Source organism: Neoarius graeffei, chromosome 8 (assembly GCF_027579695.1).
Source record: "Neoarius graeffei isolate fNeoGra1 chromosome 8, fNeoGra1.pri, whole genome shotgun sequence".
NCBI classification, from domain to species: Eukaryota; Metazoa; Chordata; class Actinopteri; order Siluriformes; family Ariidae; genus Neoarius; species Neoarius graeffei.
Window position 1 is genome coordinate 53,616,013 of NC_083576.1, and position 12,561 is coordinate 53,628,573.

The 12,561-nt window shown below is 41.8% G+C and overlaps 1 protein-coding gene across 8 annotated transcripts in view; it reads right to left on the reverse strand.

Annotated features, from left to right (window-relative positions):
- Positions 1–12,561, reverse strand: part of mtus1a (microtubule associated tumor suppressor 1a) — a 56,000-nt gene that overhangs the window by 3,901 nt on the left and 39,538 nt on the right. For 5 of the 8 annotated variants that reach the window (XR_009655231.1, XM_060927862.1, XM_060927863.1 and 2 more), the window contains 7 exons: positions 10,540–10,763; positions 6,358–6,424; positions 2,689–2,903; positions 2,309–2,414; positions 2,100–2,173; positions 1,817–1,912; positions 86–202 (listed from right to left, as the gene is read on the reverse strand). Coding sequence is in view for 7 of the 8 variants with exons in the window: in XM_060927862.1 (XP_060783845.1) it covers positions 86–202; positions 1,817–1,912; positions 2,100–2,173; positions 2,309–2,414; positions 2,689–2,903; positions 6,358–6,424; positions 10,540–10,763 (899 nt within the window). In the remaining variant the exon portion in view is untranslated. Of the gene's footprint in view, positions 1–85; positions 203–1,816; positions 1,913–2,099; positions 2,174–2,308; positions 2,415–2,642; positions 2,904–6,357; positions 6,425–10,539; positions 10,764–12,561 lie in introns of those variants that run through there. The other 3 variants (XM_060927865.1, XM_060927868.1, XM_060927867.1) reach the window with 2 other exon arrangements.

Below are 12,561 nucleotides of genomic sequence, written 5' to 3' on the forward strand. Positions count from 1 at the left end.
TCCATTTCTTACGTTCTTCAGTCTAATATAGCCATAAAAGTGTGTGTGTGTGGGGGGGGAGGTCTGAAGGAACCAGTGAGCTCACCAGTTTGTCCATTTGCATCAGTTTTTTGTCTTGTTGGTGGATCTGTTTGTTCTTAATGTCCAGCACCACCTTCAGACTTTCTAGCTCTTGCTCTAGATAGAGCGTGTGAGGGTCCTTCTGGAAACATTTTAAATGTTGGTGAGCAAGAGCTTTCATGATCAAACTCGTACCTGCATTTTCGTCTACAAGTATACCAAAGCTCTATAGACCCTTTTCAGTCACGTGACCTTCGTAAACGTGACCGCCATTTTGGACATGTAGTGGACTTCGGCTCGAATCAGTTTGAATGCGAGGAAGGCGACAAACGAAAAACATAAAAGAAAAAGGCGCGAGATGCAGAAAACACCTTCACTATCCAGCGACGTAGGGCATTTACAGGGCGAGCAGAGGGAGAGGTATTTGCAAAAATTGAGGTTAGCAGGCTTAGAGAACGACGTTTACCTGCTTCCACCAGGATTGTTCACTGACGTACGGAAGTACATGAAGCCCTCGTCTTTACCGGACTTCGGCCCACATGATCTGTATACCTATGTCGTTAAAAACCCATCGCCATACACATACACGCCAACGTCCGAGGTTCCGGAGCGTGCTCCGGCTTGCTCCAGGAGTGCTCCGTCCGAGGTTCCGGAGCGCGCTCCGGCTTGCTCCCCCTCAAATTAAGTAGCGCGCACCGGCTTGCTCCCAGAGTGCTCCGTCCGAGGTTCCGGAGCGCTCCGTCTGAGGTTCCGGAGCGCGCTCTAGCTTGCTCCCCCTCAAATTAAGCAGCGCGCTTCGGCTTGCTCCGGAGCAAGCCGGAGCGCGCTGCTTAATTTGAGGGGGAGCAAGCCGGAGCACGCTCCGGAACCTCGGCCGGAGCACTCCGGGAGCAAGCCGGAGTGCGCTGCTTAATTTGAGGGGGAGCAAGCCGGAGCGCGCTCCGGAACCTCGGCCGGAGCACTAGCTAGTCAACAATAGCTACTACAGAAGAACAAAGAGGTTACAATGGGTTATTTTAACCCATTTGGTTACACACTCGCCGCCACAGAATGTTAACAGCAATGTAATGCCTTTTCTGGCTAATTTTATTCATCTTACCTCCAACGAAGTGGTCACTACACAAGCGTTGGTACTGTATGCTGAGGGCTGCCAATCTGTTAATGGCCGCTATCCATCTTCTCCGTCGGGATCTGATAAAATGATAAACCTTGCCTTGTTTGTTGATGGTTACTACATCCAGGTCCACAACAATATAGTGGCATGATGGAAGTCTTGCTGAAAGTAAAAACTTTCTTTGCTGCCGTTCCTCAAATGTTGGCTGTGGTAAACTACTGGTAGTACATGTCCAAAATGGCGGCCGCGTTTGTCGTGACGTCACGTGAAAAGGGTCCACAGTTCTCTTAAGAATATGTGCAAAAAGTAACCAAGGGTCTTTTTTAAATGGGAACTTGCACGTGTACATCCGTTTGACCTTGTGGCTTAAAGTCATGTTGACATTATGTAATAAGTCATTATGTAGCAACAGAAGGACAAGGCTTGGCAAAGCATTGGAAGGTTATCTATATCCCCTTTCAAAGTGATAGAGAATCAGAGAGGACCCTCTAATATTAACCCGACACACCACAAAACGCACTGATCGACTGTGAATGGAAAGTGCTCACTTGGTGCTATCAGTGGGCACTATTTCTGTCTACCTGATAACATGTATAAACAGTACAGGATAAGGGAGGGGGGGAAAAAAAAAAAGTCACGTACCTGACATTTCTCAGCCAGTTCCTTCCTACGGTCCTCCTCTGCTTTCAGCCGCTCACTGAAGTAGCTGTTTGCTACAGTGAGCTCCTCAATTTGATTCTAATGAAGGCAAAATATGTCCCCGTCAGTTTCCTATACTTCTAACATACACTCTCTAGTTGCTTATTTGGTGAAGTAACTCGTCTATGGACTGGTATGAATTCTTAACGTGAGCTACTTCTATAAACGTAAAACGCAAGTAAATGATTCAATTTAAATCAAATCAACATTCCTGGTGCCTTCTTACAGATAACGCTACTTCGGTGTCTTTTTGCCTTTTTTCCAGAGCTTGCATCTCCTGCTCATGAGCTTTTCTGAGTTCTGAAAGAGAAAAGAAAATCTTAGCATGAGTTTTCATATATATTAGTGGTTAGCTAACTGTGCGGGTGGAGAGAGAGAGAGAGAGAGAGAGAGAGAGAGAGAGAGAGAGAGAGAGAGAACACTAATTTTAGTCACCTTCAAAAGACTCTTCATAGTGCTGTTTAAGGCCCTTAACCTTCTCTTCATGGCCTTCTTCCAGTTCTTTCTGCAGAGCCTCATGTTTGGCTCTCAATTCCTCCAGCTACACAGACACAAACACTTTCAGTATCAGAAGCACTTAGGGGCGCAAATGTTTGAAGTGTTCAGCAATGGGTAAGCTTGGAAGCCTAAATATAAACCTTTTGCGTGTGAGCATGAAAACAAGTCGAAAAACATTGCAGCATGACCTGAAAACTACAGCAATCATCATGGAATTAAAACAGCTTTTACGGCAGTGACGTCAGAGAGGATCTTGTGTAAAAAGCCTTACAAGCACACGACATGAACACTGCATAAAAGCCATCCTTCCCCTTCACCTGTTGCTCCAGCAGGGCTTTGTACTTCTCCGCTTCTTCCTGATAGGACTGGCTGATTTTCTCCCACTCAGTGGAGTAGAAGGTTTTCAGACGCTCCTCCAGGTCAGCCAGGTCCAGGCGGTGCTGCTCCTGCACTTTCTGCAGCACTCCATCGAAGGCCGCATGCAGCTCTTCCTTCTCCTTCCCTAGACGCTCGCATGACTCCAAGGAGCTCACTGTGGGACACGTTCACTTCTTTAATTCATGCCAGTGGGCATACTGGTGGATGCATTTTACATTTCATACTGCTATACCAAAGCTAAAACATGCGTAGATAAATAAAAAAAAAAAAAATGCAGAGCTCCTCTGTTAAAGATTTTTTTTTTTTGCTTTAATCTTATGTCCAGTGCAAGATTAAAAGGACTGATCACTATGCACCAAATCTGGAAAGGACAAGCTGCTGGCGTTAAAGCACATTTGCTGCCTTGACATAAGGTTCTGCCAATACTCCACGGTGTGATTCATTTGAAAAGCATTCTTCCTGGCATACAATTGTTACCGCACTTATAGCATCTTGGACAGTCCTACAAAGCAAAGCTACAACAGTGCATACAATATTATGCAAAAACACCACATTTTTTTAAAATGACAGGATAATCCAAGCATTAATGAAAGAGAAAAACAACATGCACATGTGTAAACAAAAACAAACAAACAAACACCCTCATACTCCCACAAACAGAGCAAAAGTTGGAGATTTGTGAATGGCTTCTCTTATTACTGATAACAGATGCCTCTTAACCCAGTCCCAGAGGGGGCTGACACACACACACACCGCTGCTGTTCTTTATCCACACAAATCAAGTGACTGCTGGAATCACAGCTGCAACTTCTTGTGTTCTAGGGCATGTGTGAAGCCAAACGGGCAACAATATCATAAAACGGAGTCCTAGATCCAAAACGACTGCCAGCGACCTTTAGCATTCGCCAGCGTAGAAATGTTTCTCTTGTCTGCAACAATGGCACAAGTTTAGCAAAGAGGGCAGACAGCTGGTACCTAGACAAATCAGGACATTTTATGGTGTTTGAAAATTAATTAAAAAAATAAAATAAAATATAATAGCCTGTAAGATCTGACTTCACCATCTCTAAACCAGAAAAACTAAAATGAAATTCTTTTGGGACACTGATCCACAGGATAGAATGAGTCAGTGACCCTCATTTGACTGTAATCAGAAATAAAAAAGGTGGTGCTTCGGTTCAGTCGATATACTGCTGTAACCCACAACAGTCTGTTAAACAACCCTTAGGCTGAACAGTCACGCCCTGTGTAAATAACTTAATCAAATCATGTTTATACTAGGAGCGATCATGAAGTAGTCATGAGCACAGCCGGGGGGGGGGGGGGGCAATAAAAAAATAAGTCTATACTGTATACTTTAGCTAGAGGACAAAGAGCGCCTGTTCTGTAACCTGCCCCGGTGTAGAACAAAAACATGACACCTGCAGTTTCAGGGACAGCAGAGGAGCCTGAACCAATAGTCACTAATGGCTGGATGTGTTTCATAAATCTGCAGCGTAATTCTATTACTGGGTAAATTTATGCTGCAGACCTCAGACACACAGCCTATAAATAATCCAAATAAATGCGAATGAATTAAAAAAAAAAAAAAAAATCAACCGATACACATCAGGAGTGTATCACTGAGAAAAAAGGGATGGTGAAAGCATGTGGTGAACTATCAGTGTTGTATCAAGCAAGCAAGCTATGATGCTATGGTAATTTTCTACAAGGCATAACGTTAATTACTTATGTAAATGTTTGATTTACGAACTAGATCAGACGTGTTAGAAGTTGGGGGTGGGGACGATGACGACACCTTAAACTATCCAAGGCAATGGATCTCCTTGACTGGTGGGAAGAATCCCCGCATTAAACAAAAGCATTAAATTATGTGGATCTCTCTGGATGAAGAAGTTATGAACGGATTTACGTGTAGCGACACAGTGGGGGGGAAATTATATATAATTATAGAAGCTTTAAGAGTGTTGTGTGGCCAAGATTTCCCTCATGAGCTATAATCAGTGTTATCCTGATAAATGGTTTCGTAACAAGCACACCAAAGCTAATATGCATAGACAGGACTGAGTTGACTGAAGCCTCTGAGACCAATCTCCATTAGCGTGGTTTACAAGACTGGGCTTTTTATATGGCCAGTCTGGAGAGAAGCCCAAATTAAAAAAAAAAAATTATTCCCCCCCAGCTAGACCAAGCAACTTTACTGGCTTTACTGAAACAAGCATCTCATGAAAGTCTTAAAAAGCAAGTGCAAATCAATATTAGAAACCTTGTACGGGTAACAGGATAACACTCTTCAACATTAGTATGGTTCGTGTTGTGAGATGGCCAAAGGGGAGTCATGTGGGGGTCCTAAGCCTCTCTAGATGTCTGGAATGTGCTAAGAGGCCAAGACAGCAGGATGAGGATCATACACAGGATTAAGAATGTCCGATATGGCCCAAAAAAAAAAAAAAAAAAAAAAAAAAAAACCCTCATAAATATGGAAAAAAAATAATACAATGCATGACTGACCCCTTCAGCCAGGTCATTATAGCTTTGTAGCCAATATTACGGATCCAGTTTCAAATGTTAGGCATACTAGGGTTCAATTCCCGGAAGCATGGAATACCATATACATTTACAGTTTTCAGCCTTCCAAGTCAGACTCTCCAATTAATGATGGCACAACCAAACAGGCTCAAACACTTTGAAAAAGTCATTCTGATCATCAATAACAGATTCCAGCCTGAGCAGTTCTCCAGGAGGCCAGACAGGGAACGCGTTTTTGACAGAAAGAAATCAGACCCCACTGACAAACTGGTGTTTGCTGGGTATCTCCAGTTTCATGGGGGAGAAAAGTGCATCTCTCCTGCTTAAAGAACAGAGAAACAGCGACACACTAAACACAGTATAGAAGCAGGTGCTCAGGTCTTGAGGAATGGATCTGGCTGTACTGATCAAATAATGGAGTTTGCATCGGTCATATTTACAGAACAGCAAAAAGAAAGACTAAAAGATTGTCGCTGTAACTGATAATCACCACAGACATGTTAATGGTATGTGCACATAACCCTATTGCACTACTACCACCTTGCTTCTTGTAACTCGGTGCAATTAGACTGACTCCTGTAGTAATTCCGATTTCTTTCAGACATAGGTAGGGCCTTGGCCCTGGGGTACGAGTACATGTTAGGACGGCTGCTTCCCCTATGCTCCCTGTCTGGAGGAAAGAGCGTGTGGGAAAAGGCACATCCATAAACAAAAACCATGTTCTAGTGACTTTTGCACAGTCATATTACGTGGCAGCAAAGCAAACGGCTCTAGCTCCTCCCTGCCCTAACATTACTAACGGCACGCTGGCTTCATGCCTAGTTGTAGGCAAATTAAATTAAATTTTGTCGTCTTCTGTTTAATTATAGAACAGTTTAAAAAGCCAGTCGAAGACACCGCACACCCAGCCCTGTTCTTGTTACAATGCAATTAGCTTACTAAAAAGTCAGTTGTCAAAGCCGGTGCTTTTCTAGACTTGTTCATTTGTTTTTCTTTTCATGGACTGAAACCGGAACACCTTAAAAAGACGACAACGCCCTCGAAGACGCAGTTGATTAGCATCAGTATTCTCTACTCACCGAGTTCCTCACGCAGGTTGAGCAGTTCCACAGAACGCTCCTGATGCCGCTTCACCGATTCTTCATGCTGCACACAGACAGGAGACACTCGCATCAGAAACTCACATGCAGTACACAGACTTATCCTCTGTGTTTACATACTGAAGCAATGAAATAAAACCGGTCAGCTTGTGGCTCAATGATGTAAATAGGGTTAAAATATAACTATACTCTGGTTGAAGTGTGACGTTATATTATAGGCAACTGATCTAAATTTTTTCTCCCTTCAACAGAGACACTGTTCTTCAGAAAACGTGCTGGTCACAGAAACGGGTCATGTGACGATACTACTGTAATAAAGTTTTTCCCAGATACATAGAAATTTGATTGCGAATACAAGACTGGTAATACTGCACATGACTAGCATCCACCATCATACAGATACACTTTTGCATTATGCTGCATTCTACACAGCACATAATATAAAAAAAAAAAAAAAAAAACCCAGAAGCATCTCAAAACTAATTGGCTTCCTCAGGAAACTGATTTAAGAATGATGCAGAGTGGTGTAATTAGCCTTCTAGTCTCCCTCCTCCACCCGCTCTCTTGCTGTCTTTCATAAAGTGGATTTCAGCCAGCCCCTCAGCTGCAGTGCTCCTGTCAGCCTCCCAAAAAAGACGCAGAGGAGCTCCAAAAGCCAGCTACTAGCTTCCCAACCTGCGCTTTTCTCTGCAGCTCAATAAAATCCACATAGGACATACATCAGGCAGATGTGAACTGATAACCCCCTAATTATAGCAGCCCTGCAAGAAAGACTGCACCAAGCTACATAAAATAACACTGCGAACAGCAGATGTTAGATGAGTAATATCCAACTCTCTACCATCACAGCACATGCTTAATCATTAACAAGAGACAAATGCATGTAGGCATCCAGAGATCCTGTTTGTCATCCTCGTCCGGTCCCCAGAGGAGAAGCTGAATGTCTTTACCCGGGGTGTAGCACAGGGAGCGTTAAGGCACATTTTGCTGCCAGAGCAGCCCATGGTCCAACAGTCCAGAATCAGTGGAAGACAGCAGCTCAGGTGAAGGAATCACCAGCACCTCCACGCACGACTGCTCTCTCTCTCTCACTCACTCACTCACACTCTCGCACACAACGGGGATGACTGGAAGGAGCCATTCCATTGGTTCTACCCTCCTCCAACCACTTGCTTCTCAGTGAAGTGCATATACCATAATGTCACTAATAGAGGAGCAGCCAGGAAAAGGCTGCAGTGTGCACATGAGCAGGATGTGTCACTGCACTTTAAGAGAGCCACCACAGGCAAAGCGAAGAAACGATTCGGACAGAAAGCTGATTGATCGACACTTATTAAATTGCAGCATGCTATAGGAGAGGAATATGAAATGACCTTTTCAGTGAAGAACAGAAAGGGAGAGTACAGTCTTTCCTAATGAAAACAAAGCAGTAGGCATTGTACAGTCCTGAATATTATTTCACTGCATGTCATTCTTTAATACGTTCACATGGTACTCACCAAAAACAAAAAAGCACGAGGTTACCAGCAAAGTCAGAATAAATGTGGACCTAATATTTGCACCACAATGAAAAAGGTCATTATTATTAATCTATACATAACACATACACCGTATACGCTGAATGCTCACCGTCACAAGATAACAGACTCCAATGCATTCAATTCTCAGAAGGAGGAGGAGAAAAACAACACCAACAGACTGATAAATAAACTGCATCAGTTTTCAATAGTAGCAGCCATTTCGATTCATGCCTACAAATGTCCTTGCTGGACAACTTAATACAGCAAACGGATGATTCAACAAAAACGTGGACGCTCTTACAGTGAAATTATGACCTTGTGCCAAGTGGTGACAATGCTTAAAAAGATATAAACCAGCTCAGTCCACCTTGTTGAATGCCTGACTTGATATGTTTATAGACAAAGTCAACAGCTGTTCATTCTCCTACAGACATGACAAGGCCTAAGGCACTATTATTAGGGTAATAAATGTTTAATATATTCTACTACAGGGCATTTTCACTCCCAAACAAAACATACTGACAATTGTTCTCCTCTCACGTTTATTCTATGGCATATGAACAGACAGAAGGTGCGTGTTGTCAGTGAAAATATACGTTTCAGAAATACAAAACCAGATCGTCAAGGACATAGTAAACCCATCTGGCCTGCCATCAAAACCACCGTGACTACCAAAACATCAAACAGAACTGAAATGTGACAAATGTGAGAGAGGACCAACCTCCACAACAAACTGTTTACAACAGGAAAGTCAACAAAAGGACTAAATTTTGTTCCCCGATTAAAGATCTACCCAAAACATCGATCAGAACTGAAAATCGGGTGATAAATGAGAGAGGAGATACATTTTCTTCTGACTAGAATTGTAAGTTGACCAAATTACTAATTTGTTAGCAAAAATTTGACAGTACAATGACAAAGCTTTGTGCAGAAGGCCTCGTTCTTTCAAATAAAATAATCAGAACTGAAATCCACTGACAAATGAGACAGGAGACATGATTTAACTGAAAATAAAAGTTGCAAACAAGAAAATCAACATAAACAAATGACCAAGTTTTGTTCCACGATGGAAGATCGACCCAAAACATCGATCAGAACTGAAATTGGATGAGAAATGCAAGAGGAGATACAATTCAAGTGAAAAGTCCAAAAACCCATGAAGTTGACAATACAATGACAAAGCTTTGTGCAGAAGGTCTAGTTCTTTCAAATAAAACAATCAGAAGTGAAATCCATTGACAAATGAGACAGGAGACATGATTTAGCTGAAAAAGTTAAAAACAAATTGTTTACAAGAAAATCAACAAATGACTGACCAAGTTTTGCTCCACAATGGAAGATTGACCCAAAACATTGATCAGAACTGAAATCGAAATGAGAGAGGGGATACAATTCTAGTGAAAGATCTGAAAACCCGTTAAGTTGACCTAATTAGCGATTTGTTAGAAAAAAAAATACAATGACCAAGTTTTGTACAAAAGGACGAGTTCTTTCAAACAAATCAGAACTGAGATCCATTGAGAACTGAGGGAGGAGATATGAAAAACAGTTGTACACAAGTTGTTTACAATGGGGAAAATCAATAAAGAAGTGACCAAGTTTTGCTCCTCAAGGGAAGATCTACCAAAAACATCAATCAGAACTGGAATCGGATGAGAAATGAGAGGCCTGCAGCCTAATTACTAACTCGTTAGCAAAAAATCTGACAAAACAACGACCAAGTTTTGTACGGCGTGAGGACTTCTTTCAAACAAAACAATTGGAATGGAAATCCGTGGAGAATCGATGGAAGAGATCAGATTTAACCAAATTGTGGACGACGGACACCATGGCAAGAGCTCATCGGCCTTATGAGCCAATAAGACGGACACGTAAAATGTGGAATTTTATCTTGAGATCAAATTAAAATGTTAAACCTCAATGGAAACCATCCGATAGTTTGTGCGCTCTATTGCCAACTGATACCTCACTGCTAACTTGCAAAAAAGATCAATAAATGGATGCGGCTGCAACAAATCTAAGCATTAGTATACATCCTAAACCAATTTTGACAATAAGCCGTAACTAGATCATTAACAGGAAGCACGGACTATACAAACTCTTACTAATAGGTAGCATTCGTAACCTTCATGAAATAACCCCAAAATCTACCCACTCATCTAGCAGATTTCAACGGTCTACCTTCAGTAGTTAAGGAACTTCACCACTCAACAGGTCAGAGAGCTTCTTCGAATGGGCATACAGTACATTAGTGCTTTTATTGGTGAATTATAAAGGCCAGTTTGAGGGTTAAAAGCAATTTTCTTTGCATCCAGACAAATCCAGAGCCTAGTCTGTATGGAAGAAAACACACACCGCAGACTCACACAGTCGAACTTGTCTTCCTGGAAACCTTGGCATGTAAACTAATTTACAGAGCCATGTGAGGGCATCACCAAAACAAACACACACTTCCAACAACCCAGCTATAAATTTCTAACCAAACACTTGCATAGTCATGTAAACAAACCATTACACACGTTTTTAATGCAACTGCCATCTCAATAAAATGTTTCATATCAAGATGGTGATTTAAGAATTCATTGGTATTAAAAGACTTATAATGAACAGCATGAAAGAGGGGAAAAAAAAAAAAAAGTACCTGTCGGGAAAGGGTTTGTACAACAACAGTGATGGCCTCAAATCTGCGGTTGCTAGCAATAAAACTGTTCTTCAGCTGCTGGATGGTTTGGTTCTTCTTCTCACACAGAGCCTTGTAGTACTCCAGTCCTTGTGGCTTGGTCTCTGGTGGCACCAGGTCCGGATGGCCATTGGTGTGGCCCTGCTGCTGGCTCCGTGAGCTCCCCTTTGCCTTGTTTTTGTCAACTGTAAGAGAACAGCCATTAAATGCTGATGCAGTGTTCAACATGCTTTTCTTCAAACCACTTTAGTTCATGCACCTATAGCAAGTTTGGTCAGAGGCACCAGTGTCCACTGTCTAGCTCTCAGATGTTAGGAGTTGTGTACACACACACACACACACCCACACACACACACACACGGTGCCCTGATTAACAACGCGTGCCCCAAATGAGATGATGTGTCTCTCTCCCAATCCATAGACAGACATCAGAGAGCTCTTATTTTAGCATGGCCATGCCACTAGTTTTGATTTACATGGGCTTTATAAATACAACACCAAGTCATAATAATAGCCAGAATCCCTGTGAGGGGGAGGCATTACCAGCATTAAAACCTGAAATACTCAGACACAGAAACTCCGCTAAAAGGATGAAAGCATTATTAAAACAAATTTAGTCCCACAATGGAGATTATCATTTTAAGAAGTTGCAGAGCACGTGGTGCTTTTGTGATCCCAGCTATTTGACTAACATGCTTTTTTATTTACAGTATTTTTTATTTTTTTTTTAAACTTTGACATTGGACACCAGAGACCTACACAGAGGCCGTTCTGCCCAATCTATTACATAACTGCTCTGAGTACTGCTGGCTCTAAAATGTACTTAACAAGGCGAGGTGGGAGTGGTTCCTCAAAGCATTTGAGAGACTTACTACTGATCCTTAGTGAGAAATAACATCCCCCTACAGTCTTAAAAAAAAAAAAAAAAAAAAAGCCATTTCAAAAGTTTCTTCAAGGATTATTAGTGTCATACAGGAGTTCTACTGGAGAGGGGGGGAAAAGTGCATCTTAAGTTGATTTTATTACACCAATTCCATAAAACTGATACATCACTAACATTTTCTAGATAAGCCTGTTGGTTTTCTTAAAGGTAGACTGCCTTTCAGATTTTTCAAGTTTAGGTTATAAAAAGAATTTGACACCTAATTATTTTTGTTTAGTGGACCGAAAGCTACCAAGTTCAAATCACAGACTTCCAATTTTATTAGTTTTTTTTTTTAAATAGAACAAATAATGAATTTAGGGTCACATGGCCCTAAATTCTCTGCTTCCGCCCCCGCTTCACCATGACCCAATTCAAGATACACGTGATTCATGACATGGTAGGCTTTCCCCGTTTGCACAAAGCATTGTGGGATACAAATTTGAAACAGGAGAGGAAAATGGAAGATGTGAATGAAATGTGAAAGACAGACTACAGTAACAAAGTGAGAAGAAAAGAAGTTATGTTGCGAAGGAAAGGAAATGCAGGAACCAAATTAATAAATATCGGCAGTCAGCGAGCACCTCGGTGTGATCAGCTGATCGTTTAGCAACAGAATTATGTAACTGTCAGTGCACGGTCAAGGGAAACCTGTAGATGGCAGTAATACAGCACAGGATGCCAGCTGCCGTAACACCCAAAAGAAGAAGGAAAAGAAAGTAAACCTGCACATGCGCACACGGACTTACTCCGTCTGCTCGACTACACGAAATGAGCGATTTCATGCGCATTATTTGCTAGGGAATCCCCTCAAATTAAATAATTTCCCAGCCACAGAATGGCCTGGTTTTTTTTTTGAGATATTAAAAGAAATAAACAAACAAATGACAATTTCAGAGGGAACTAAATGTCACTGGTTTTATGAAATCAAAAGGCCGTATAGCTTTAAGGCTTGTATCAAAATCCCTGCAAAATGAATGGCATTAAAATTGAAGTAAGAGTGGGGGGGAAATGAACTGGAAAGTTAGTAATGCTAGCGATCTCAGGAAGTATAACCTGCT